General features: G+C 51.6%; 1 protein-coding gene across 1 annotated transcript; it reads right to left on the bottom strand.

Annotated features, from left to right (window-relative positions):
- Nucleotides 1-175: 175 nt before the first annotated feature.
- Nucleotides 176-16,896, bottom strand: LOC136477837 (replication protein A 32 kDa subunit B-like). The gene is made up of 11 exons (XM_066476098.1): nucleotides 16,604-16,896; nucleotides 16,390-16,500; nucleotides 15,892-15,989; nucleotides 15,773-15,814; nucleotides 15,606-15,683; nucleotides 15,030-15,108; nucleotides 14,852-14,917; nucleotides 14,693-14,778; nucleotides 949-1,017; nucleotides 476-595; nucleotides 176-344 (listed from the first exon to the last, which is right to left on the bottom strand). The coding sequence occupies exons 1-10, from the start codon at nucleotides 16,709-16,711 to the stop codon at nucleotides 511-513; spliced, it is 822 nt and encodes a 273-aa protein (XP_066332195.1). The 5' UTR covers nucleotides 16,712-16,896; the 3' UTR covers nucleotides 176-344; nucleotides 476-510.
- Between the last annotated feature and the right edge of the window lie 8,280 nt (nucleotides 16,897-25,176).

Below are 25,176 nucleotides of genomic sequence, written 5' to 3'. Positions count from 1 at the left end.
TTCATGACTAGCGTATTTCACGGTTATAGGCCTTTTGGAATGTGAAACGTTCGAATTTGTACGAATGGATAGGTGAAACTTTGATACTCCATGGGCTGGAAAAATGATACAAGGCAGATCTAGCACCAGGGAAGTTTGGAAGGATACTAGAGATGGAATATACTAGCACCAGGGAAGTTTGGAAGGATACTAGAGATGGAATATAATGGAAGAATCCATTCCTAACTTATTTTGCTAGATCCATCCTACACACGGTGTTACTTATACGTTACTTGAGTAGCAAACACAACTGATGTCCTGCAGGTAGACCTAGTCCACTCACATCATATGTCCGTTGCATATAACTGCATAAGAGAGCAGTACTTAGATACACACCTAAACCTAGAAGTTAAGCTGTTGACACCCTGATGACTATATGCAAGATAGAGACGATCCTGCAGAGGGTTTACATTTCTTGCTTGAAACGGCTCCATACCTACACAGAGCCTGAAGGCTGGACTTGCGACATGATCATCCATTCAGGGCAGACTTGAAATGGTTGTCATCAATCGTGTTGTAAATGTTGCCCTGGTCAATATGCTCTTGGATGACCGCCCTGTGAAAGTAACAAGTGGCGTAGTTTGTGATAAAGAATAAAGACAAGATTCAGAATTGTAGTTCATGATAAAGAATAAGACTCATTTCGATAAAAGGGGTCAAACAATTTAATGGAAATATTTGTCTGTATCATATCAGTTTCTGTTTATATACCAAGAAAAAAGATAAGTCCCTGGGATTGGGAGGCTGTAATCAGGAAAAGAAAAGCTACTGAGCAGAGTACTAATAACTAAGAACTTGAAGAAACAATATGCAGGAAAGCAAGCTGCCAGTCTGGTTTTGTTCATTTAAGAAAGAAGATAGCAAGTTGAATACTGTGTATTTTAGAGGGAGGGAGAAGGCAGAAAATACCTGACTGCATCTTCTGGTAGTTTAACACAAGCTGCGACATCTTTGATGTGCAGTCCATGCTCCCGGTCTCTGCAGTTGCAGTCATCAGTCTATTTCTCAACAAGATATGCTCCTCACATTTGTAATACAGTAATAAATTTGCTTTTAAAATTGGCACTAGAATACTAACAAGGTAGAAGAAACAAACCTACTACAAAATGAGGTTTATACAAGACCCTTGAATCTATGGAATACAAAATTAGCCTAAGATGGTGTTCATCCAATTCAGCGTTCACCAAAAGGAGAATAAACTTTACTAAATTTGTTCTCCTTACAGTTCTTCCATTATTTGCGGTGGTGAGAGCTGTCTCACTGAGTCACCAGATCGCGGGTTCAAAGCAGCCTCTCCGTAGATTTTACGGGGGAAAGGTTTGCCTCGGTTTTTCCCTTCCCCAGACCCCACTCATGTGGGAGCCTCTGGCACTGGGTCTGCCCTTTTTTACAGTTCTTCCATTATTTCTAGGTTCATAACCCTGAGCTAGCCTAGTGCCCTAGTGTTTCTAGGTCAAACCATTACTAAGTATGGCCATTCTTTACCATGGAGCTTTTAAAGCTCCGTAGGTTTGTGTCGGTGTTTCGAGTTACCACCGACGAGTATATTTCTAATATTGCGCGTTTGGCTCGGATGGTGTGTTCAGAGGACACGAGGTTTATACTGATTTGGACACAAAGTCCCTACGTCCAGTTTGTTGCTGCTGCTCGTGTTACTAGCACTGCAAGTTTGTAGTAGAGAGTACAAACGGGCGAGAGAGGAAAAGGATCCTAAGTCTCTGGTGGAAAGAGTGAACAGGTGCTGAGAGCTCGATCGCTGCTCAACTGTGTGTTCGTGTCGTGTTCTTGTGTTGTGATTGGTTCGGGTGATTCGATCGATCCTCGATGGGTCGATCCCCTCCATGGGACGCCCTGCTTTCCCTTTCATAAGCCAAGGGAAAGCACGGGTTACAGCGGAGAAAAAGAAAAGAATGAGAGGGAGAAGTACTTCGGGATCACCGGGTCCTCCTTCATGCGGGTCCCACCAACCCTGTAGATGTCAACAGGGGTATCTCCGCGTCGTGGCCCTGTCCGTCACTGGCGCTACGTGCATGCGTCGTCTGCCGGTCATGGCGTTCCATTCCGTCCCGGCAGACGTTATCATAAACTGACGCGCCTGTCAGCGTTCGTCCGATGGTTAGGTAGAACAGCACCGGCACGCCCGACGCTGTTCTTGATATAAACCCTCAGGTATGGCCCGTCACAGCCACGGGTTACATCGGGGCGTGTCGGTCTCTTCCTTGGCGTCAGAGTTTTGACCCAGGCTCACACGCCTGGACCTGGAGTGGTTGGCGACGGTATGGGTCTCCGTCGGGTGAGACAGAGCCTGTGACCTCAGGATCGGGCGAGGCGGAGCCTGCCCCCAGAGGTCGGGCGAGGCGGAGCACGAACCCAAACGTCGGGCGAGGCGGAGCTTGCGTGCCTAGGGGTCGGTTCAAGCTGTACTCGCGCTCTTGACTGTTCGAATGAATCAATGTTGATGGTCATTAGCTCCTCTTCGGGTACTCTAGTATTGGTCCCCGACAGTAGCCGCCGAGCCTGCGGAGGGGTAAAATACTCCTTCGGAGGCTTTTCCGAACGAAAGGACTCTGAGGGCCTTGGCCTTCTTTTGTCGCCCACGACATGACCTAGGGACGGTGATTCCCTTTCGTCGTGATCGGACTCCTCGGGGGTATAGCCGCGAGATTTGGTGGGTCGGAAAATGTCTTTTCCTGATTTCGACCCCTTCGGGGGTCTGTCGTTCTGCGACCGTGTGTTCGGTCTCCGTGCGAGTCCAACTTTCCTCGAACCCTCGCCCGTAGCAGGGGTCCGGTAGAGGGTTGACTCGTCTTTATGATCGTCTTCCCTCAAGCGTTTTTTCTGATAAAAACAGAGGGACTGAGCCGTGCCATGATTTTCCTCTATGGACGAACCATGGTGCTCGGTGAGCTGTTAACAGGCTGGTCCGACTAGGGCCCCGACATCCCGCTCGCGGGGATCCGGCTTGGATCAGCTGGTGACCGATTCCAGATTCTCAGCGGTCAATCCATATAGTTCTCGGGTCCGTTGGACCGGTCCCGAGGGCTCTCTGCCTTTCTTCGAGGAAAAACCATGAATCGTATCCAGCCAAGACTCGAACGTGGGCCAGGATGCTGGCGGCTAGCGGGCCTATCCCTTTCCACCCCTCACTCTAAAGGCGCCCGGATCGGTTGTCGAACCCATCGGTGGGCCAACCTTCGAACTCCTGGGCCTAGACGAACCGTAGGAGTGTTTTTAGCTCCGTATCCCTCTTACCTGTGACGGGTCATGGCCCGTTCGGGGAGGCGAAACGTCCGGCGAGTTTTTCGAGGGGACGACCATAGGTTGCGTGCGCATGTCCCGCGACGAGATGTGGTGACAGGTCATGGTAGGCGCGGAGATCTAGGCGGGCGGTTGGTTTCCTTGCACCCGTCGCCCCTATAAAACCAAAGGGTTAGCCCTCCGGGTTCCATACGTTGCATCCTTGCCTCCGCAGCCACGCCGCCGCCACCATCGTTTAGGTTTCCTGCCTCTGCATCTCCGCCGCCGTTGAGCCCGCATCCATCCGCCCCCACCTCCAATGGATCCGTGGTGTCGTTCCGACATCACCTTCCAGCGCATGGAGGGCCTCGTCCATCGCGGTCTTCTCCGCGCACGCACCTCGGCCGAGGGTGGTTGCTGCCCGGCGACGGGGATTTGCCGTCACCGCCCGACGGCTACGTGGTGTCGTTCGCCCACTTCCACGAGCGTGGGCTTGCGACCCCCGCCCACAAATTCCTTCGGGGGCTGCTGCACTACTACAAGATTGAGCTGCATCACAATCCCAACGGGATCCAGCACATGGCGGCATTCGTCGCGCTTTGCGAGGGATTCCTGGGGATCAGCCCCCACTTCGACTTGTGGAGGCATTTCTTCGCCGTCAATCTCCAGAAGAAGAGGGAGAAAAGCGGCAGGCAGGAGCTGCACATGCCGATGGGGTGCGCCGGCATCCAACTTCGGAACAATCGGGTCAACGAGTACACGTCCATGCGGTTCTCGACGTCCAACAAGGGGTGGCACTCGCAGTGGTTCTACCTCAAGAATGACGCCGCCGCCCTTCTGCCGGAGTTCACCGGGCGCCTGATCGAAGAGGCCCCGTAGCAGTGGAGGAAGTGGGGCGTCCCGGAGAAGGACAAGAAGAAGATCCGAGACCACATCGCCGCCATCCACATCCTGAAGGAGAACGGCCTGAAAGGGTTGGGCGTCATCGGGGCTTACCACGCAAGAATGGTGACGTCGTTGATGACGCGCGCACTCCCGCTATACGCGATGGCGCCCGAGGGAACGCTCCCCAACTCCGAGATCGCGCAACGCATCAAGGAGGCGATGGAGCCAATGCGGGACGACGCGGGTGCCGCCCTTGACTTCGTCTACTCGGTAACGGGGCATCCTCCGATGCGGTCGGAGCCAGGCTACATCGTCTTTATAAGTTTCTCTTTCTCTTGACTTCTCTTCAATTGATTTCCCGACCCCGTGATACTAACTTTGAGAGGGGCGGGACCAGCCGAGGGATCTCGTCCTCACGGACCACCCGGCACCGCTACCAAGGGATTCGTCCTTGCATGGAGGGGGAAGAGACGGTAGCTGACGATATCGAGTGGGACAACTTCGAGAACGAGAATACGCTGACAGGCGTCGGTTCGTCCTTGCAGGAATTCGAGACCCTTTTCGTTCCATGGAGGGGAGGGAACGTCTGGGGAGCCGACAGAGACGGGTCGTACCGTCGGCGCCCCCAGGAACCGGCGAAGGTGGGGCGTACCGTCGGCCTGCCCCAGGAGCCAATAGAGGTGGGCGGCTCCGCCATCGCGCTTCAAGAGCCAAGGGGAGCGAGCCCCTCTGCCCAGGAGCACGGGGCGGGCTCGAAACGACCTCGTCTCGACGAGGCAGAGCGAGGGTCGAGGGTTCGCCCCCAAACGCATCTGCCGCCCGACGGCGCTGAAGTGAGTTATCAGTTCCTCTGTTTTTTTCTATTTTAGTCGAATTTCATCGTGACTTATGTTTTTCGTCCCTTGCAGCGTCGGCAGCCAGCAAAATCCTTTGGCGCTGGCACCAAAGAAGAGCATTGCCCTCCAATCGAGGCGGCAGCCGTCGGCTGGTGTCACGCACGTTTCGGGTGGGAGTTGCGCCAGTGTGACTGCATCGTCGGCCAGTCGGACGCCGCCCACGGTGGCGCCCGTGCCCTCAGCGAGATGGGCGGACGCAGGCACTCAGGGGGCGCCCTTAGAGGTTGCGGAGCAGCTGGTGATGGCTACGATACCGCTACTGACGGTGGGGCGGACGGAGCTGCCGACCGCGCTCGTGGCGCCGACCCGTGCCATCGGCGGCCCAAGCGAAGGCGTCTGGCGCCGGTCGGACGGAGGGGGACACGACCGAGGGGTCCCCAGGAGTCGTGGTGGTGGGAAAGAGGTTGGCGTCCGCGCCGCTAACCCCTTCCGTCGCCGGAGGGGGCATCCCGACGGGGACCTCACGGCGAGAGGGGTCGGCAACGCTTGGAGTCGGCGGGAAGTCGTCCCTAGCCCTGACGTCGGTGGGCAGCGGCTCGCCCGCGTGGGGCGACCCCTGCTCCAGTGGGCGGATCCGCAGGATCCGGCATCGACGCTTTTCACCCTCGACGCCGACGTAGAGAGCATGGAGCCGGAGAGCCTCGACGTAAAGATCGCGTCCGTGCTCGAAGCCCTAAACCATGCTACGGGCGTATTGCGCGACGTTGTTGTTCCTTCCGGCCGTGTATTGTTTGGTCCTGCTTCTTGCGCTTATCTTTCTTTATATACTTTTTGTATCCTGACCATCATCTTTCTGCAGTCCCTTATAGCTCGTAGCTGGGGGAAATCTCGATTCCTTCGTCAACAGAAGGAAACCTAGGACCGCCTCGTCGAGGAGGCGCGGCTACGCGGGGAGGTGATAGCTCAGCATGTTGCCGCCCAGCAGAGGGTGGCCGAGCTGACTCCGCTCGCCAAGGAGGCGGCCAATCTTCAGTCACGGGTTGCCGAGGCCCGTCGGGATGCTGACGAGGCCGAGAAGGCGTTCGAGGCCATGTCGGCGAGGTCACGGAAGGATGACGAAGAAGCCGCCAGGGTTAGGAAGGAGCGGGATGAGTTGCTCCAGAAGGACGCCGAGACCCGCGAGCGGATCCTTTGACCTTCTGGGCAAAGTTGAGAAGGAAAGGGATCTGAAGCTGGGGGCCATGAGAAGCTCGCGGCCCTGGAGAAGAGGGCGAGCCTGGATGCCGCGGCGGTCGCTCGGCTACGCAAGGAGCGGGATGAATTGATCCAAACCGCGGAGAGGCTCCGCTCAGAACGTGGCGCGGCTCGCGAGGAGCGCGGAAAGCGCGACGACCCAGAAGCTGGAGGCCGAGAGCGTTTCTGCCGGTATGGCCATGGATTTCACCGAGGTGTTCAGACGGAGAGTGACGAGCTCGGTATCCTGAGCGCCGCCCTCAGAGTGGTCTGCGACGACCTTGAGGTGGTGCGGTCGGAGGGGACCAGCTCGCTCGCGGCTCGTGCCGTCAAGATCACGGCTCGGGTGCGCCAGCTCGAGAGGAATGCCCTCCGCGCCGGGGTCAACCAGTCTTTCGCGATTGCTCGTTCTCATTATGGGGACAACATCGATCTGGAGGCGATGAGCCACGGCTACGCGCCCGGTTATGAAGTCCACGAGCTGGAGGAGATAGAAACGGCGGTGGCTCCCCTTTCGCAGGACGTGGCGAACAGGATAGAAGGCATGGTTCTCCCCCGGATGGTCTAGTCAGTTAAATAGGTTGGACGATCATTTTTGTAATAATCGGACAAGTTCCGACCTTTGTGTTTTGTTCGAACAAGTCTGTTCTTTTATTTCGGTTGAACAAGTTTGTTCTCTCTTTTTATGTGTGAAAAGGGGTTAATGCGTTACGACCTTTCCGTTTGTTAAGTGCAGACGGGAAATTGTGATCACGCTGGTAAACAAGAGTGTCGTAGCCGCTAGGGCGTGGGTTTCTTGCAGTCCGACCAGCCTTACTCAGTCGTTAGTTTTCGCAAACCTTGCCCCTAGGTTTTTTAATGTGAGGACAGGGTCGGGCACGACGATTGTTTTAGAAAGGGTATATATACCCTTATCAGCCCCCGAGTGAGGCCCGACCCCTTGCCGTTGCTGGGGTCGGGTGTCACTAAAGATCGAGAAGAGGATAGCGAAAATAGTAGGAGAGAGCATCTCTTGTTTTAGAAACGTTATTCTTAGTTTTCGCACGTACCCCCTCCCTAGGATCTGAGCCATCGTTCTGCGACCGCGCATTCGGTCTCCTTGCGAGTCTAATTTTCCTCGAGTCCCCGCACGTAGCGAGGGTCCGGTCGAGGGTCGGCTCATCTTTGTGATCGTCACCCCGTCCGCGATTTTCGTAACCTAAGGGGTTGAGCTAACGTCACTTGCCTCGATGGCTCGAGTAACGCGCTCGGTGAGCGTTCGTGACGGGGTAGGCATAGCCCTCATGTGGCGTTCCACTGCTCCTTAACCCACCTCCCGGCAGATGTCCGAGTCGTTCCGGAGACCGACTCAGGTGGCCCGTTAGCCTCCCCTTGATGGAGATTCTGTGGGCATGGCTCGAGGTTAGGATCGAACGAGAAGGTCGAGATGACCCTGTCCGCTTCTGAGCGGGTCGAGCAAAGGCCGCTAGGGCTCATCTGCGTTTTCTTCCCTGGCTCTGACGCGAGGCGGCCTCGAGCCCTTCACGGGCCGGCCTTCGAACCTCGGTCGGTTGGATTCCCGAGTTGGGGTCGGGCGGCTCGAGCCCCCGAGCCCCGATGGGCTCGGTAGGGGTCGGCCGAGTTTTATGCGTCACCTCGTCAACGGTTTCCGCAACCGGAGGGGCTGAGCTAACGACACTTGCCTCGATGGCTCGATTGTCACGCTCGGCGAGCTCGCTAACGGGTATGTCCGAGTGGAATCCAGGTCCGTCGTTCGTGACAGGGTCGGCATAGCCCTCATGTGGCATTCCACTGCTCCTTAACCCGTCTCCCGGCAGATACCTGAGTCGTTCCGGAGACAGACTCAGGTGGCTCGTTGGCCTCCCCTCGATTGAGATTCTGTGGGCATGGCTCGAGGTTACGATTGAACGAGAAGGTCGAGATGACCCTGTCCGCCTCTGAGCGGGTCGGGCAAAGGCCGTTGGGGCTCATCTGCGTTTTCTCCCCTGGCTCTGTTTGACGCGAGGCGGCCTCGAGCCGTTCGCGGGCCGGCCTTCGAACCTCGGTCGGTCGCCGCTCATATCGAATGAGACGACTACCGCTTCGTGACGCGACGCGAAGCGTTGACACAATAATTGCATATACGATGCTTGGATGTATGAGATGAATATATGAATGCATGCATGAGAATGGATGAATGAATGCTCATGCACTGGAGAAGTAAAGTGGGGGTTGGTAAGTTACCTCGATGGCTCGAGTGACGGGTTCAGGAAGCTCTTACCGGATATGTTCGTGTAAAATCCGGGTCTCCATCGTTCGTGACGGAGTCGACATAACCCGCATGGGGCATCCTGCTGCTCCCTACCCGTCTCTCGGCAGCGACCTGAGCCGTCCGATCGACTTGGGCGACCCACTGACCCCTTCTCGATGGAGATTCCGCAGGTGGGCCTCTACAAACCTTTCCTGGGATGGCGGAGGCTAAAGCCGGGGTTGCGGGGACAAAAACTCTGATTAAACTGGTGAGCAAAAACGCCGTAGCCGCTGGGGCGTAGGTTTCTTGCAGTCCGACCAGTTTTACTCAGTGTTTGTTTCCGCACACCTTGCCTTTAGGTTTTCGCGTGAGAATGGGATCGGGCATACAGAATGTCTACCGAATAGACACTCTTGCCAGCCCCCGAGTGAGGCCCGACTTCTTGTCGTTGCTAGGGTCAGGTGTCACTTAGAGATGACCCGTCTCTCGGTAGCGGCCCGAGCCGTCCGATCGATTTAGGCGACCTGCTGGTCTCTCTTCGATGGAGATTCCGTCGGTGGGCCCCTCCAAACCCTTCCTGGGAAGGCAGAGGCTAAAGCTCGGGGTACGGGGACAAAAACTCTAATCACGCTGGTGAGCAAAAACGTCGTAGCCGCTGGGGCGTAGGTTTCTTGTGGTCCGACCAGTTTTACTCAGTATTTGTTTCGGCACATCTTGCCTTTAGGTTTTAGCATTAGAAAAGGGGTCGGACATAGAGAATGTCTACCGAATAGACACTCTTGCCAGCTCCCGAGTGAGGCCCGACCCCTTGCCATTGCTAGGGTCAAGTGTCACTTGGAGATGACCCGTCTCTCGGTAGCGGCTCGAGCCGTCCGATCGACTTAGGCGATGTGTTGGGCTCTCCTCGATGGAGATTCCACCGGTGGGCCCCTCCAAACCCTTCCTGGGAAGGCGGAGGCAAAAGCTCGGAGTGCAAGAACAAAAACTCTGTTCACGCTGGTGAGCAAAAACGTCGTAGACGCTGGAGCATAGGTTTCTTGCGGTCCGACCAGTTTTACTCAGTGTTTGTTTCCGCACACTTTGCCTTTAGGTTTTAACGTGAGAAAGAGGTCCGGCATAGAGAATGTTTACCGAATAGACACTCTTGCCAGCCCCCGAGTGAGGCCCGACCCATTGCCGTTGCTAGAGTCGGGTGTCACTTAGAGATGACCCATCTCTCGGTAGCGGCCCGAGCCGTCCGATCGACTTTGGTGACCTGCTGGCACAAGACTTACCTTGATGACTCGAGTGACGGGTTCGGAGAGCTCTTACCGGACATGTTCGAGTGAAATCCGGGTCCTTCGTTCGTGACGGAGTCGACATAACCCACATGGCGCATCCTACTACTCCTTACATATCTTTCGGCAGCGGCCAAGCCATCCGATCGACTTGTGTGACCCGCTGGCACAGGACTTACCTGCGGAGATAGAGGATGAGATCATCCCGCCCAAAAAATTAGTTAGACAGATAAACCAGGCGGCGAACTTGTAATAAATGGACAAGCTCTTAAATTTTGTTATGGCCAAACAACTTTTTAGCCCTTCTCCCTTTTTTTGTATAAAAAGGTTGGTTCGTTCCGACCCTTTCCGTCGTTGAGGCCGTAAAGCCTAGGGTGTGGGTGAACAAACTGATCACGCTGGTGAGCAAAAACGCAGTAGCCGCTGGGTTGTAGGTTTCTTGCAGTCCGACCAGTTTTACTCAGCGTTCGTTTTCGCAACCCTAGCTTCTAGGTCTCAACGTGAGAGATGGTCGGGCACAGAGAATGTTTGCTAGGTGAATGTACTCTTAGACGCGTACCGACTCTTTCCATAGTTAAGGCTAAAAAGTTTGGGGGTGCGGAAAAAACTCTGATCACGCTGGTGAGCAAAAATGTCGTAGCCGCTGCGGCGTAGGTTTCTTACAGTCCGACCGGCTTTACTCAACGTTCGTTTCCGTAACCCTTGTTTCCAGGTCTCAATGTGAGAAATGGTCGGACATAGAGAATGTCTACCGGATAGATATGCTCTTATTAGCCCCCGGGTGAGGCCCGACCCCTTGTCGTTGCTGGGGTCGGGTGTCACTAAAGATTAGGGAGTCGATAGCAAAACTGATAAGAGAAAGTGTGCATATATTAAGGGTAAAAGCGACGTAGTTGCTCGATGTTTCAGGCATTGACGAAGACTTCGTCGTCGATGGTCTTGAGCTTGTAGGTGCCTGGTCAGAGCACCTCCGCGATGACGTATGGTCCCTCCCACGGTGGAGAGAGCTTGTGGCTGTTCTTGTTGCTCTAGACGAGGCGGAGCACCAGGTTCCCGACGTTGAAGGCCCGACCCCGCACTCGACGGCTATGGTATCGGCGTAACGCTTGCTGGTATCTGGCCAAGCGGAGGAGGGCAACGTCCAGGGGGCATATGAAATGCCTTGACCCATCAGCTCGAGTACCCACTTGGCGATTCTTCCCGTGGCATCCCTGTTTTGGACGACCTCGCCGAGAGGGAAGGATGTCACGACCGTCACTGGATGCGACTTGAAGTAGTGACGCAACTGTCTTTTGGCGATAAGGACGGTGTACAGGAGCTTTTGGATTTGGGGGTAGCGGGTCTTGGAATCGGACAAGACCTCGCTAATGTAGTATACGGGACGCTGCACTTTGAGGACGTGTCCCTCTTCTCGTTCTACCACCAGGGCGGCGCTGACCACTTGCGTGGTGGCCGCGATGTAGCACAGAAGCGATTCCCCATTGATCAGGGGGACTAGGATCGGGGCCTTCGTCAAATGTTGCTTGACCGTGTCAAGTGCCTCCTGGGCCTCGGGCGTCCATTCGAAACAGTCAACCTTCTTCAGGAGCCGATAGAGGGGGAGACCTCGTTCACCAAGGCGCGAGATAAAGCGGCTGAGCGCGGCGAGGCACCCTGCAACTCGTTGTACTCCCTTTATGTTCTAAATCAGGCCCATCCTCGTGATGGCCGAGATCTTCGGGTTGGCTTCGATGCCACGCTTGGAGACGATAAAACCCAGCAGTATACCTCTTGGGACCCCAAAAACGCACTTCTCGGGGTTGAGCTTAATGCCGTTTGCTCGGAGTTTCGCGAAGGTCTATTCTAGGTCGGCTATGACCTGGTCAGCCCGTTTGGGTTTGACCACAATGTTATCCACGTAGGCCTCAACGGTTCGCCCGATGAGGTCCCTGAAACACTTGAGCATGCAACGCTGGAACATAGCCCGAACGACATTGTGACGTAGCAGAACTATCCAAATGGGGTGATGAAAGATGTCGCGAGCTAGTCGGACTCTTTCATCGCGATTTGATGGTACCCAGAGTACGCATCAAGGAAGCAAAGGGTTTCGCACCCTAAGGTTGAGTCGACTACTTGGTCTATGCGTGGCAAAGGAAACAGATCCTTTGGACACGCTTTGTTGAGACCCGTGTACTCAACACACATTCTCCATTTTCCACTCTTTTTTCGTACAATAACAGGATTGGCTAACCACTCGGGGTGGTATACTTCCTTGAACCCGACCACCAAAAGCTTCGCAATCTCCTCGCGGATTGCCCTGCGTTTCTCCTCATCGAAACGATGCAGGCGCTGCTTCACCAGCTTTGGAGCCTGGACTGATCTTCAAGGCGTGCTCGGCGACTTCTCTCGGAATGCCTAGCATGTCCGAGGGTTTCCACACAAAGATGTCTCTGGGGGCGCAGAGGAAGACAAGCGTGTTTTTCTATTCGGAGGAAAGCGTGATGCCAATGCGCACCACTTTGCCCTTGGAGCCACTGGGGTCTACGAGGACCTCCTTGGCGCCCTCTACAGGTTCAAAAGACCCGGTCGACCGCTTGGGTCGGGTGCTTCTTCGGCGACCTCCTTCCTAATGACCGCGAGCTCTTTGAAGGCGACAATTGCCGTGGCGTGCTCGCAGCACTCGACCTCGCACTCGTAGGCGCGCTGGAAGGAGGTGCCAATGGTGATGACCCCACGTGGACCCGGCATCGGCCATGAACTTCGCGTAGCATGGACGTCCCAGGATGACGTGGTAGGTTCCATGGAACCCGACCACCTCGAAGGTGAGGGTCTCCGTCCTATAATTGGACGGACCCCCGAAGATGACGGGCAGATCGATCTGCCCGAGTGGCACGGCCTGCGTTCCAGGCACGATGCCGTAGAAAGGCGCCCCGGTCGGCCGGACGCGCGCTCGGTCGATGCCCATGGAGTCGAGCGTTTCAGCGTACATAATGTTGAGGCTGCTGCCTCCATCCATCAGTACATTGGTGAGCCGCTTCGTGCCGATGATCAGGTCGATCACGAGCGGATATCGTCCCGGATGCGGAACGCTTTCCGGGTGGTCGGTCCGATCAAAGGTTATGGCGGACTCCGACCATCGGAGGAAGGAAAGCGCGGCTAGCTCGATCGTATAGACCTCGCGGCGCGCAAGCTTCTAGCGGCGCTTGGAGTCGTAGGCCCCCGACCCTCCAAAGATCATAATGCAGCCATCCAGTGTCGAAAAGCCGCTGTCCTTCCCCTTGGCGTCGTCTGCAGCCGGCTTAGGGTCCCCCCATGCTCCCCCTTGTTGGAGCCTTCGGACAAGAACCGCTTCATGAGGCCGCGGTCCTTGTATAGATGCTTGAAGGTGAAGGCATAGTTCGGGCATAGCCCTTCGAGCAGCTTCTCAAAGTGGTTCGGGGTACCCTCGGCAGGCTTCCGACCCCCCTTGCGGTATGCGACGGCCACGAGCAAGCCCTCACGCCGCTGCTTGTTCTTCTTCTTGCTGGGACGGTTGGAGGCGCCTTCGCCGGTGTCCTCGTCCCGCTTCGTCTTGCCCTTGAGACGGTCAAAAATTGCCCCGACCGCCTCCTCGCCCGAGTCGTGGCTGGTGACAATGTCGAGGAGCTCCTTGGTGGTTCGCGGACCATTACGTCCCAGCTTGTGGATCAGGGACTCGCAGGTGGTCCCAGACAGGAAGGCTCCTATGACATCGGAGTCGACGACGTTGGGCAGCTCGTTGCACTGTCGGGAAAAGCGCCGGATGTACCCACGAAGGGTTTCCCCGGCCTTCTGTCGACAGTTTTTGAGATCCCATAGGCTCCCAGAACGCGCGTATGTGCCCTGGAAGTTTCCCACGAAGATCTCTTTAAGGATGTCCAGGGCACATACGCGCGTTTTTGAGCGGAAGGATCCCAAGTCTCTGGTGGAAAGAGTGAACAGGTGCTGAGAGCTCGATCGCTGCTCAGCCGTGTGTTCGTGTCGTGTTATTATGTTCTGATTGGTTCAGGATGATTCGATCGGTCCTCGATGGGTCGATCCCCTCCATGGGAGGCCCTGCTTTCCCTTTTATAGGCTAAGAGAAAGCACGGGTTACAGCGGAGGAAAAGAGAAGAATGAGGGATAAGAAGTCCTTCAGGATCGTCGGGTCCTTCTCCTTCATGCGGGTCCCGCCAACCCTGTAGATGTCAAGAGGGGCAGCTCCACGTCGTGGCCCTGTCCGTCACTGGCGCCACGCGCAGGCGTCGTCTACCGATCATGGCGTTCCATTCCGTTCCGGTGGACGTCGTGACGAACTGACGCGCCTGTCAGTGTTCGTACAATGGTTAGACAGAAGAGAACCGGCACGCCCGACGCTGTTCTTGATGTGAACACTCAGGTATGGCCCATCACGGCCACGGGTTACATCGGGGTGTGACGGCCTCTTGGTGTCAGAGTTTTGACCCAGGCCCATACGCCTAGACCTGGAGTGGTTGGCGGCGGTATGGGTCTTCGTCGGTCGAGATAGAGCCCGCAACCTCGGGGTCGAGCGAGGCGGAGCACAAACCCAAGGGTCGGGCGAGGCGGAACCCGCGGCCTCGGGGTCGGGCGAGGCGGAGCACGGGCCCAAGGGTCGGGCGAGGCAAAGCCCACAGCCTCGGGGTCGGCGAGGCGGAGCCCGCCCCCAGAGGTCAGTCGAGGCGGAGCTTGCGCGCCTGGGGGTCGGTTGGAGCTGTAGTCGCGCTCTTGACTGCTCGGATGAATCAATGTTGATGGTCATTAGCTCCTCTTCGGGTACCCTAGTATTGGTCCCCGACAGTTTGGTATCTGTACTAGCTTTAAAACACTATGGGGCTTGGGTTCTTTGGACTATGCTATTCATGAACATGAATCATGCGTGTAAGATTAGTTTTCTTTTACTGGGTCATGAAAAACACAGCAATAACATTTGATAGTAGAATCAGCTATAATTAACTTACATGGCTGCTGGGTCATGAAAAACACTCATGACCAATTTGGATACATCGTTTCCAGCAGCATTTCCTGATGCAGAAAACATTGCAGCCTGAGGAAATAAATATGAAACATTAGAAAGAGACTGGTAGATATTTGTAATATTATACAGTTAGAGAAACTACCTGATTATTAGAGAGCCAAACTTGGTTAGTATGACCAGGGGTTGCCATACTAGCATTTATTTGGGCCTACAACCAATGTCACCATAAAAAAAATTGATCACCGGAAAACATAAAATCACCCGCAAAAAATTTAGTAAGTCACTCAACTCCCGGAATTAAATATGTGGGATCTTAGTACCTTTGGCCTGGTGTGATCCAGATGCACCTGAATACAGTGCAGAAAGTGATGGGGTATTTCATTGAAGTTTGTCACACACCTGACAAGAAATCATAAACAGTAAGATTTCAAGAAAAATGTATGTCTGAAATAGCTGTATCAAATTCACAATATATTTGTCCAAGCAAGGTGAGACTTTCTCCTCAATACTAGTTCATAAGTGGCATTGAATCATCCCAAGAAGATCGTGCTACCAATTTGAGGCATCAGATGACAAACAGCTTTCAATATGATATAATGTTGGATAAGCAACAATGAAACATTGCATATTTCATTAACATCGACATACTGGAGTATAAATAACCTAGACAGGTGGACGCAAACCTAGCAACCACTAAGTTATTATTTGAATTTGAGACAGCATAAGCCTTTTATTTAGTCTTCTACTTTAGCACAGGAAAAATGAAATGTTAGTACGGTGGTGCAATTCCATGGAAGAGATCAAACAACACACCAGTAATCCACAGGAAGCGGACATTGGAAGTAAGCATCACAAATCACCATGCAAGAGTAGAAAGACTAGTATATAGAGCTCACCGCACAGAGTAGGCAACTACATTGCGCTTTCCTTGAAAACCTTTCAAACCGCCATTGACTATGACATAGTTCCCGTTACTTGTAAAACCAAGACAAAGCAACACTATCAATTTTGACGCAATACAAACTGAATCATTGACATGCGACAGTTAATCTGTAATTCTTACTTGACATCAGCCATTTCCTTGGCGTCGGAAGACTCATTTTCCCTTGAAAAAAGAATGGCATTAAATTAATGGAACAATCCAAAAGTGCTCAACATCAAATACAATCTGAAGCATCCTACCATCGATTCACATCTATCTTGCCAGTACCATCATCAAGAGTGAATTGAACATCTGTGACGCGCTCAACCTTATTCAACATGCGTCCAACAAGCCTAACCTGCAATCCAGAGTAAATACAACATTTTAAATGACTTCGATATGCCAACTAAATGCTCAATGCAAAACCGTCTGAAACCAGATAAACTAGATTTCACAAAGAAAAAACAAATAATAGACACTATAGCAAGTATTGGAAAAATCGCATAAAAGGGAAGCATTTCATTGAAACCCACCATACCTATGTCCCAGAGGCTAATTTTCAATAGAACAACATCAGACAAAAGAGGTCATTTTTGTTTCTTAATGGATAATGGATCTACTAATGAACAAATCTTCCATCGAAGCACTGTGACCATCCAAACCCAACCGCAAAAAATGCTGATTTATACTCCAATATCTGGTCGATGAACGAATCTTACAAGCCTAAGCACCGCCGGGAAAAAAGGCAAAATCCGTACCGTGGACACCTCAACGCCGTCGATGGCGAAATTAGACTTGTCATCGCTGGCTTGCGCCGCGTCCATGATCTGTTTCACGGTGAGCGGGAGCAGCGTCTGCGCGCTCCGACCCTGCCCACCACACCGGTCGATCGGGAGCGCCCATGACGGGTCAGCAGGGGATGGAGAACAAATGGACGAAAGGGAACAAAACAAAGGGGGGATTAAGAAGGACCTTGGAGAAGCCGCTGCTCTCCGGGACCACCGTGGACTGTGAGGGCATGAAGCCCCCGCCGCCGAAGAGCGAGCTGGCGTTCCCGGCGCCACCGCCGCCACCGTACATCGCGGCGGTTAAAGCCCTAAACCCTAGGCTTCCAGAGGGAGGGAGGGAGGAGCAAAGGAACGAAGGCTCGGTTGGGTTGGGGGAGCCTTTTGCCTCCTCGTCCTATTTTGAGCGGAAATGCTGGGAGGCGGCCAGGCGTCCGTTCCACCGCGCCCATTTACTTTGGCCTTTTCACTTTTTTTTCCAGGCCAGCGCTCAGACGTCCTGCCGCACGACTCGACTGGACGCTGCTCCTACACCTACGCCCATATCACATCCCACACTTTCTGCGCTCCATATCTCATCCCACACTAGCGTCTATGTCCGAACGTAACACCCTCGACGACTCCTACTCTAACGCCAACGCCAAGGCGAGACGGAGGAAATGGAAGGAAGAGGAGAGGAGAGGGCAATGCGCGCCAAGTGAGGTAAGAGCCAAAGCCCTTATAAGGAAAATGGATCATTGGTTTATTTACTTTGAATTTTGGTATTTGATAATCAACATAACTAAATTGAACTAATGAATTTGCAAGTGATTGTTTTGTAGTTTAATAGAATGCAAGACGTGACTTGGACGAAGGCGACGTGATGATCCGATGATCAACACTATAAGCAAGACCCCAAAAACACAAGAGAAGACACAAGATGTCAAGCAAATTCCAAGCACGAAGATAGGAACCAAGCCGAACTAAAGATCGCGAAGAAGCAAGCTCACAGAGGTGACCGGACGCCGGACCAGACGCTGGCAGAAAACGACCGGACGCCCCGATAAAGAGGCTCGGCAAACAGGCGTCAGCAGCAACGACCGGACGCTGGCGGCAAATCGACCGGACGCAGAACTACATCGTCCGATCAAGTACAAAAAGGTTCCAGAGCGGCGAAATTGCGACCGGACGCGTCCGGTGGCATGTGAACGGGCGCTGGCAGCGTCCGATCAGTTGATCGCGGCTCTAACGGTCGGGACGACCGGACACGTTCGGTCAGGACGTGATCAGCGGCCGATCAGAAGTAGAAAATCGGGATTTCGTCCCCAACGGCTACTTTCTCAGTGGGGCTTATAAATACACCCCCAACCGGCCATTTGATGATGGTGGAGCTAAGAAAACATATCAAGGATGTTGATGCACCATTTTAGTGATCTCCACTTGCATAGTGCTTAGTGTTTTATTAGGTGATTAGCGTAGGTGCTTTGCGAGGTGCTTAGGTTGATTAGACCACCGCTTATGCGCTTGCTCTAGGTTTAGTCCTAGTGTTTAGTGAGGTTTGCATACCTCTTACCACTCGGTGCTTACGCGCACCATTGTTGTACATCGGAGGGGCTTTGTAGTCTTGCGAGATCACACCAACCGTGGTTGTGGTGTGGCCGCCACCGTGTACCGGAGGAAACAAGGCCCGCGGCGTTTCGGCCGGAAGCTTAATAGTGAAGACGGTGGGGAGCATCCGGGAGATGCTTGCCGGAAGGCATGTTGGAGACCCACTTGCGCGTGGGGAAGGTCCGAGACTATCCATGTAGTTACCCGATCGGGAGCTTGGCTCTTGCGAGGGATTTCTTGCGATGGACTTCAACGAGGACTAGGGAAAAGCTTGCGTGCTTCTCGATACCTCAGTAAAAATATCAGAGTCGTCGATGGGAGTTTGTATATTTCTACCTTGCTCTTTAGCTTTCGCATTTACATTGATTGTATTACTTCTTTTGCGGTAGAGATAGCAACACATTAGTAAAATCATAGTTGCATATTTAGATAGTTGTAACACCCCTGGTGTTACGAGCTCGTTTAGCAACACGATTTAGGCCTAAGTAAAATTTCCAAAGCGAGTTCTCGGATTTTTTATTTAAAACGTACTTGAGGCGATAAACGAATTATGTGCGACTTAGTTTCGTGGACTCAAATCAACGCTCAAGTTAAATTACGTAGTGCGTAGAAATATTTAGAGTGTCCGATAACGATTCTAGCAAATAAATAGCGAACGGCTTGTTAATTGATTAAACATGCAAATCAACTTTTTACAAATAAAAATAAAATCCATTAATGAATAGAATGATATGTATATTTACTCACGGGTTTATTTTGATAAGCATGGACGGATAAGAGAGAGTGCAGCAGCTTCGTTTATTTTTTTCTGACAGTACAGCGTACTCGTTGTTTGACATTTATTACCGTCACGTCCCTGCACCACGGAGTGTCCGTTTGCCTGGCCCTGTCATGTCCACGCCCCGCTAAACGTCACCGTTCGACTGCCGGTTCCATCGCTTCACTCTGCGGCACCATCAAGTCCTTTGTTCGCCTTTGCTTGCCTTGCCTGCCGTGTTTGTCTCTGCCGCCATGGTCTTTTCCTTGCCTACCTCTGCCAAACCATGTACCATCGTGACAGCACCATGTCGCCTTGGTCTACTTCCCACGCCTCTCCTTTTTCCTCTCTGCGTCGCACGCTTGTGCCCGGTCATGGCCGTGCTGGACCGCAGCCCAGCTTGCCATCTCGCTCGTCTTCCTCTCTCTGCTTTCTTTTTGTGCTGATGCTCTGCCATCGTCGCCCTGCCTTCCTCGTGGGCGCACGTCGCGCCCCGGCTACATCGTGCGCCCCAGGCTTGCGCTCGCCTCGCGCCGAGCTCTGCACGCCTCGCCTTCGTGCCACCGTCGGCCAAGTTCGCATCGTCGAGGAGCCACGCCTCACCAGTCGGCTTGACTATGCTCTGTCCCTCGGCGTCCGCGCACGCTCCACGCAGTGGCCTTGGCCGCCGTCGTTGTGCCCCTCGCGTGCCCCATTTCCTTTGCTTGCTTCTCACCGGCGCCGTCGTGCCGTGCCGTGCCGCAGCACCGCTTTTCCTCCTCGCCGAGTCTCCGTGGCCTCACTCTCATCGCTCGACCACCGCGCTCGCGTGTCCTCGGTCCAGCTCTAGACCGCTACCCCTCTCGCGCTGTCCCACGCTGTGTCCCCACGGTCGCGCCGAACCGGCTATTTCTCCGTCGTGGCTCCTTTCGTGCCCGCGCGCCGGCGTCCCTGCCGCTTTCGCTCCCGCGCTGCAGTGCCATGGCTGTGCCCGCCGTCCCAGTTCCGCACGCTAGCGCCTTGTCGGTCCATCCGCGCCGGGCCATCTCACTGATTGTCCGCGTGCAGCTCCGCTCCACCTCCACTGCCGGTGGCGGTTCCCCGTGGCTCCTCCATGCCCGCACGCCCGAGCCACCTCGCCAGTCGCAACCGCATGACTCCGCCACTACCGAGCGCGTCAGGCCCGCCCGCTGAAGCCCATGGCGCCACCATCCTTTGCTTGCCTGGCGTAGCTCTGCCTGCCAGGCCACCATGTCGTGTTTCGCCATGGTTCGCACTGTGGTCAGGCCGTGCACGGTCGTGTCCATGTGCCCTCCCGTGCCCGCGTGCCGACGCTCTTGCTGCTCCTCCGTGCCTCTCAACTGCAGCAGCGCCACCGCTCGGTTCCTCCACGCCGATGCTCTGCTTTGGAGGACGAAGGAGGGTATGAATCCAAGCCGAAAATTTATACAGGGTTCTTACTGCGAATACGTGACTCGAATGAATAGTACCTGCTGGACTGCACTTTAGTTCGAGAAAGTACGAGGGCTATTTCACAAATGGCTGTGCACCTGCCAGCGCTGGGCCGGCCTGCGGTCGCCCGCCTGGGCTGCCTTGGTCGTGTGGGCCGGCTGGTGGGTGAATGGTCCTAATGGCTAGAGGGGGTGAATAGCCTAATAAAATTTCTACAACAACACTTAACAAAATAATTAGACAATTATGAGGCGAAGCAAGTGTTGCGCTAGCCTACTCAAAATGCAAACCACCTACCACAATTCTAGTTTAGATAGTGTCGGTTCACACAAGAGCTATGACACTACCCTATGTTAGTGTGCTCTCAATGGCTAACTAAAGAGCCACACCAACCAAGCAAGCAAGCTCTCATAACTAGCTACACTAAAGAGCTTGTCAACTAGTTTGCGGTAAAGTAAAGAGAGTGATCAAGAAGGTTATACCGCTGCATAGATGAAACAACTAATCAATCACAAGGATGAGTAACAATGAAGACAAATCACCTCGGAATCAATGATGAACACAATAATTTTTACCAAGGTTCACTTGCTTGCCGGCAAGCTAGTCCTCATTGTGGGGATTCACTCACTTTGAGGTTCATGCGCTAATTGGCTTCACACGCCAAACCCTCAATAGGGTGCCGCACAACCAACACAAGATGAGGATCACACAAGCCACGAGCAATCCACTAGAGTACCTTTTGGCTCTCCGCTGGGAAAAGATTAAGAACCCCTCACAATCACCATGATCGGAGCTGGAGACAATCACCACTCTCCGCTCGACGATCCTTGCTGTTACAAGCCGTCTAGGTGGCGGCAACCACCAAGAGTAACAAGCAAAATCAGCAGCGAAACACGAACACCAAGTGCCTCTAGATGCAATCACTCAAGCAATACATTTGGATTCACTCCCAATCTCACAAAGATGATGAATCTATGATGGAGATAAGTAGGAGGGCTTTGGCTAAGCTCATAAGGTTGCTATGTTAATGAAAATGGCCAAAGTTGTGAGCTACAGCCGGCCATGGGGCTTAAATAGAAGCCCCCACGAAATAGAGCCGTTATACCCCTTCACTAGGCATAACGCGGGCTGACCGGACACTCCGGTCAGTTGACCGGACACTGAGCCCCTAGCGTCCGGTCGCTCGCAGTCAGCCACGTGTCCTGACTTCAACGGTCATCAGTCTTGACCGGACACTGCGCCTGAGTTGACCGGACGCTGAACATCCAGCGTCCGGTTGTTTACGGTAAGGTTCCAAAACCAATTTTTGCCGACCGGACGCGTCCGGTCATGCTCGCCCGGACCCTGCAAGCGTCCGATCACACTGTGACTTCTTACTATGTTGACCGACAACACGACCGAACACAGCCCTTCAGCGTCCGGTCGCTGAGCGACCCAGCGTCCGGTCAGTTGACCGACGCCAGCATCTTTGCGACCAACTCCATTTCACCTCTAACTTTTTCACCCTTGCTTAAATGTGCCAACCACCAAGTGTATCACCTTGTGCACATGTGTAATCATATTTTCACAGACATTTTCAAGGGTGTTAGCATTCCACTAGATCCTAAATACATATGCAATGAGTTAGAGCATCTAGTGGCACTTTGATAACCGTATTCCGATACGAGTTTCACCCCTCTTAATAGTACGGCTATCAAACCTAAATGTGATCACACTCTCTAAGTGTCTTGATCACCAAAACAAAATAGTTCCTATGGTTTATACCTTTGTCTTGAGCTTTTTGTTTTTCTCTTTCTTCTTTCCAAGTTCAAGCACTTGATTATCACCATAACATCATCTTCATCATGCTATGATCTTTGTTTGCTTCGCAACTTGGAGTGTGCTACCTATCTCATGATCACTTGATAAACTAGGTTAGCACTTAGGGTTTCATCAATTCACCAAAACCAAACTAGAGCTTTCAATCTCCCCCTTTTTGGTAATTGATGACAACCCTTATACAAAGATATGAATTAAAATTTAATTGAATCTATGTTGCTTGTCCAAGCATATTTACCATGTGTAAAAGGATATGGACAAGTTTCATGAACTCCATATGGTAGCAATTGCTCTCCCTACATATGTGCTAAGAGTTTGGATTATAGCTTGCACATATGATTAGATAGGAAATATAGGAGTCAATGTCTACCGAATGATGCTAAGGTATAAAAGATGGACCTTTGAAGAGTGATATCAATCGGAGTGCACCATTATACCCTCCTTAGCACCATTATTTGCTTGATATCATTTTGAAAATATACCACTTGATAATACTAGAGAATGAAATCACTAGATAATCTATTCATGCTAGTTTTTCATATTATCATTCAAACTTACAACTAGCATACATCACACAAGCAAGGATGTTTAAATTTAATACTTGTGCTATGCAAGCAAACATATGAAATGCACATCCAAATGCATCATCCAAGTTCATGAGCTTGCTCCCCCTACTTGTGTGTTCAAAATTTGTAATTGATCCCTTTCCTTTTTCACTTCTCTCCCCCTATGTCATATATCAAGTATATCTTTATGTTTCTCTCCCTTTATGATATTTCTCCTCCTTTTTCACTATATCTTTGTTTCTCTCCCCCTTTGTCATCAATGACCACAAAGGTTCAAAAGATAGATAGTATTACTTGTAGGGTCGAGATTATCAATGTCAATCAATGGGATGAGGATCAAAGTTCCAAATTTGGTTCAAACTAGAATATATGCCAAAGATATTTAACTCGGTTTGATCCAAGGACAAGCTTCTTCACACCTCTAGATAAGGGTTATCTTGTACCATATTGAGTTAAACACTTAGAGCTCATTTTCTAGATTAAACACTAGGTTCACAAGCCCATAAACATGTCATATGCCATCACTAAATCAAGTCAAGCATAGAAGCAATAGTGATACCATATGAACATCAAATTCATTTGATTTTCATGAATGAGCCTAATAAAATTGAACCACTTGAAAGGTTCTAATAAAATTGAAAATGTGACTAGATGCACTAAACATGTCCTTAGCAAGGATGTATGTCATGCCAATCAACTTTTACCTTGAATTGCTCGAAGGAGAGGCCTGTCATATAAGTGGGGGGGGGTGCATCAACACATATTTGAGAAATCCAATATGTTCAACTCATTCCTTAGCTTGCAAAACCTTTTTTCATCCAATAGCTTAGTGAATATATCGGCAAGTTGATCTTCGGTGCCTACACTCTCAATGCAAATGTCCCCTTTTTGTTGGTGATCTCTTATGAAATGGTGGCGGACATCAATGTACTTTGTTCTTGCATGTTAAACCGGATTGTTGGTCAACTTGATTGCACTCTCATTGTCACATAGCAATGGCACTTTCTTGAACTTGATTCCAAAGTCACTCAAAGTGGCCTTCATCCAAAGTACTTGTGCACAACAACTACCGGCAGATATGTATTCGGCTTCGGCGGTTGATAATGCAATACTATTTTTCTTCTTTGATGACCATGAAACAAGTGATCTTCCTAATAATTGACATGTGCCCGAGGTGCTCTTCCTTTCAACCTTGCATCCCACATAATCCGAGTCGGAGTAGCCAAGTAGCTCAAACTTTGCTCCTTTGGGATAACACAAACCAACATTTGGTGTATGCTTCAAGTACCTCAAAATTCTTTTTGTAGCCTTCAAATAACTTTCTCTTGGTGAGGCTTGAAATCTTGCACACATGCATACACTAAACATGACATCCGGCCTTGATGCGGTCACATAGAGTAGGCTTCCAATCATAGACCGATACAACTTTTGATCCACCATGTTTCCACTTGCATCACTATCCAAGTTGTCATTGGTTCCCATTGGTGTGCTAATAACTTAGCTATCAATTATGCCAAACTTCTTGATCATATCCTTGATGTACTTGCCTTGACTTACAAATGTACCATTTTTCAATTGCTTGATTTGAAGGTCAAGGAAGAAACTCAACTCTCCATTCATGGACATCTCAAACTCTTTAGCCATCATCTTTCCAAACTCATCACAAAAGTCTTGATTGGTTGATCCAAATATGATATCATCAACATAGATTTGCAAAATAAATAGATCTTTTCCAATCTTCTTGATGAAAAGAGTGGTGTCAACCTTGCCCATTGTGAACCCTTTAGAGAGTAGAAAGTCCCTCAATCTCTCATACCATGCTCTAGGTGCTTGCTTCAAGCCATATAATGCCTTCTTCAACTTGTACACATGGTTGGGCTTCTTATCATCTTCAAAACTGGGAGGTTGCTCAACATATACTTCTTCATTAATGTAGCCATTGAGGAATGCACTCTTAATATCCATTTGATAGAGCTTTATGTCATGGGCACAAGCATAGGCTAGCAAGATTCTAATTGCTTCTAATCTAGCAACCGGGGCATATGTTTCTCCAAAGTCAAGACCTTCAACTTGTGTATAGCCTTGTGCTACCAATCTTGCTTTGTTCCTTACTACTATCCCATCTTGATCTTGCTTGTTTCTAAAAACCCATTTGGTTCTAATCACATTGTGTCCCTTTGGTCTTTCTACCAATTCCCATACTTGATTTCTTGTGAAATTATTCAACTCTTCATGCATAGCATTGACCCAATCAATATCCTTCAATGCTTCATCTATCTTCTTTGGTTCAATCGATGACACAAATGAGAAGTGTTCACAAAATGATGCCAATCTTGATCTTGTTTGTACACCTCTAGAAATATCACCAATGATAGTGTCCAAAGGATGATCCCTTGCGACATTGGTAGGTTGAAGTATTGGAATGTGATTGCTTGCACTTGCTTGATTATTGGGTTGAGATGATGTACTAGCCACTTGATCTTGTTCATTGTCATGAGAGCCACTTGCACTAACTTGATTTATATCATCTTGCACATTTGAGTTAGAGAGCACTTGCACTTGATCATCTTCATCATCATTCATTTGCCAAGGCCTTAATTT

The sequence above is a fragment of the Miscanthus floridulus genome, chromosome 8 (assembly GCF_019320115.1).
Source record: "Miscanthus floridulus cultivar M001 chromosome 8, ASM1932011v1, whole genome shotgun sequence".
In the NCBI taxonomy this organism is placed as follows: Eukaryota; Viridiplantae; Streptophyta; class Magnoliopsida; order Poales; family Poaceae; genus Miscanthus; species Miscanthus floridulus.
Note: the sequence above shows the minus strand (reverse complement) of the source record. Positions and strands in the feature narration are given on the sequence as shown.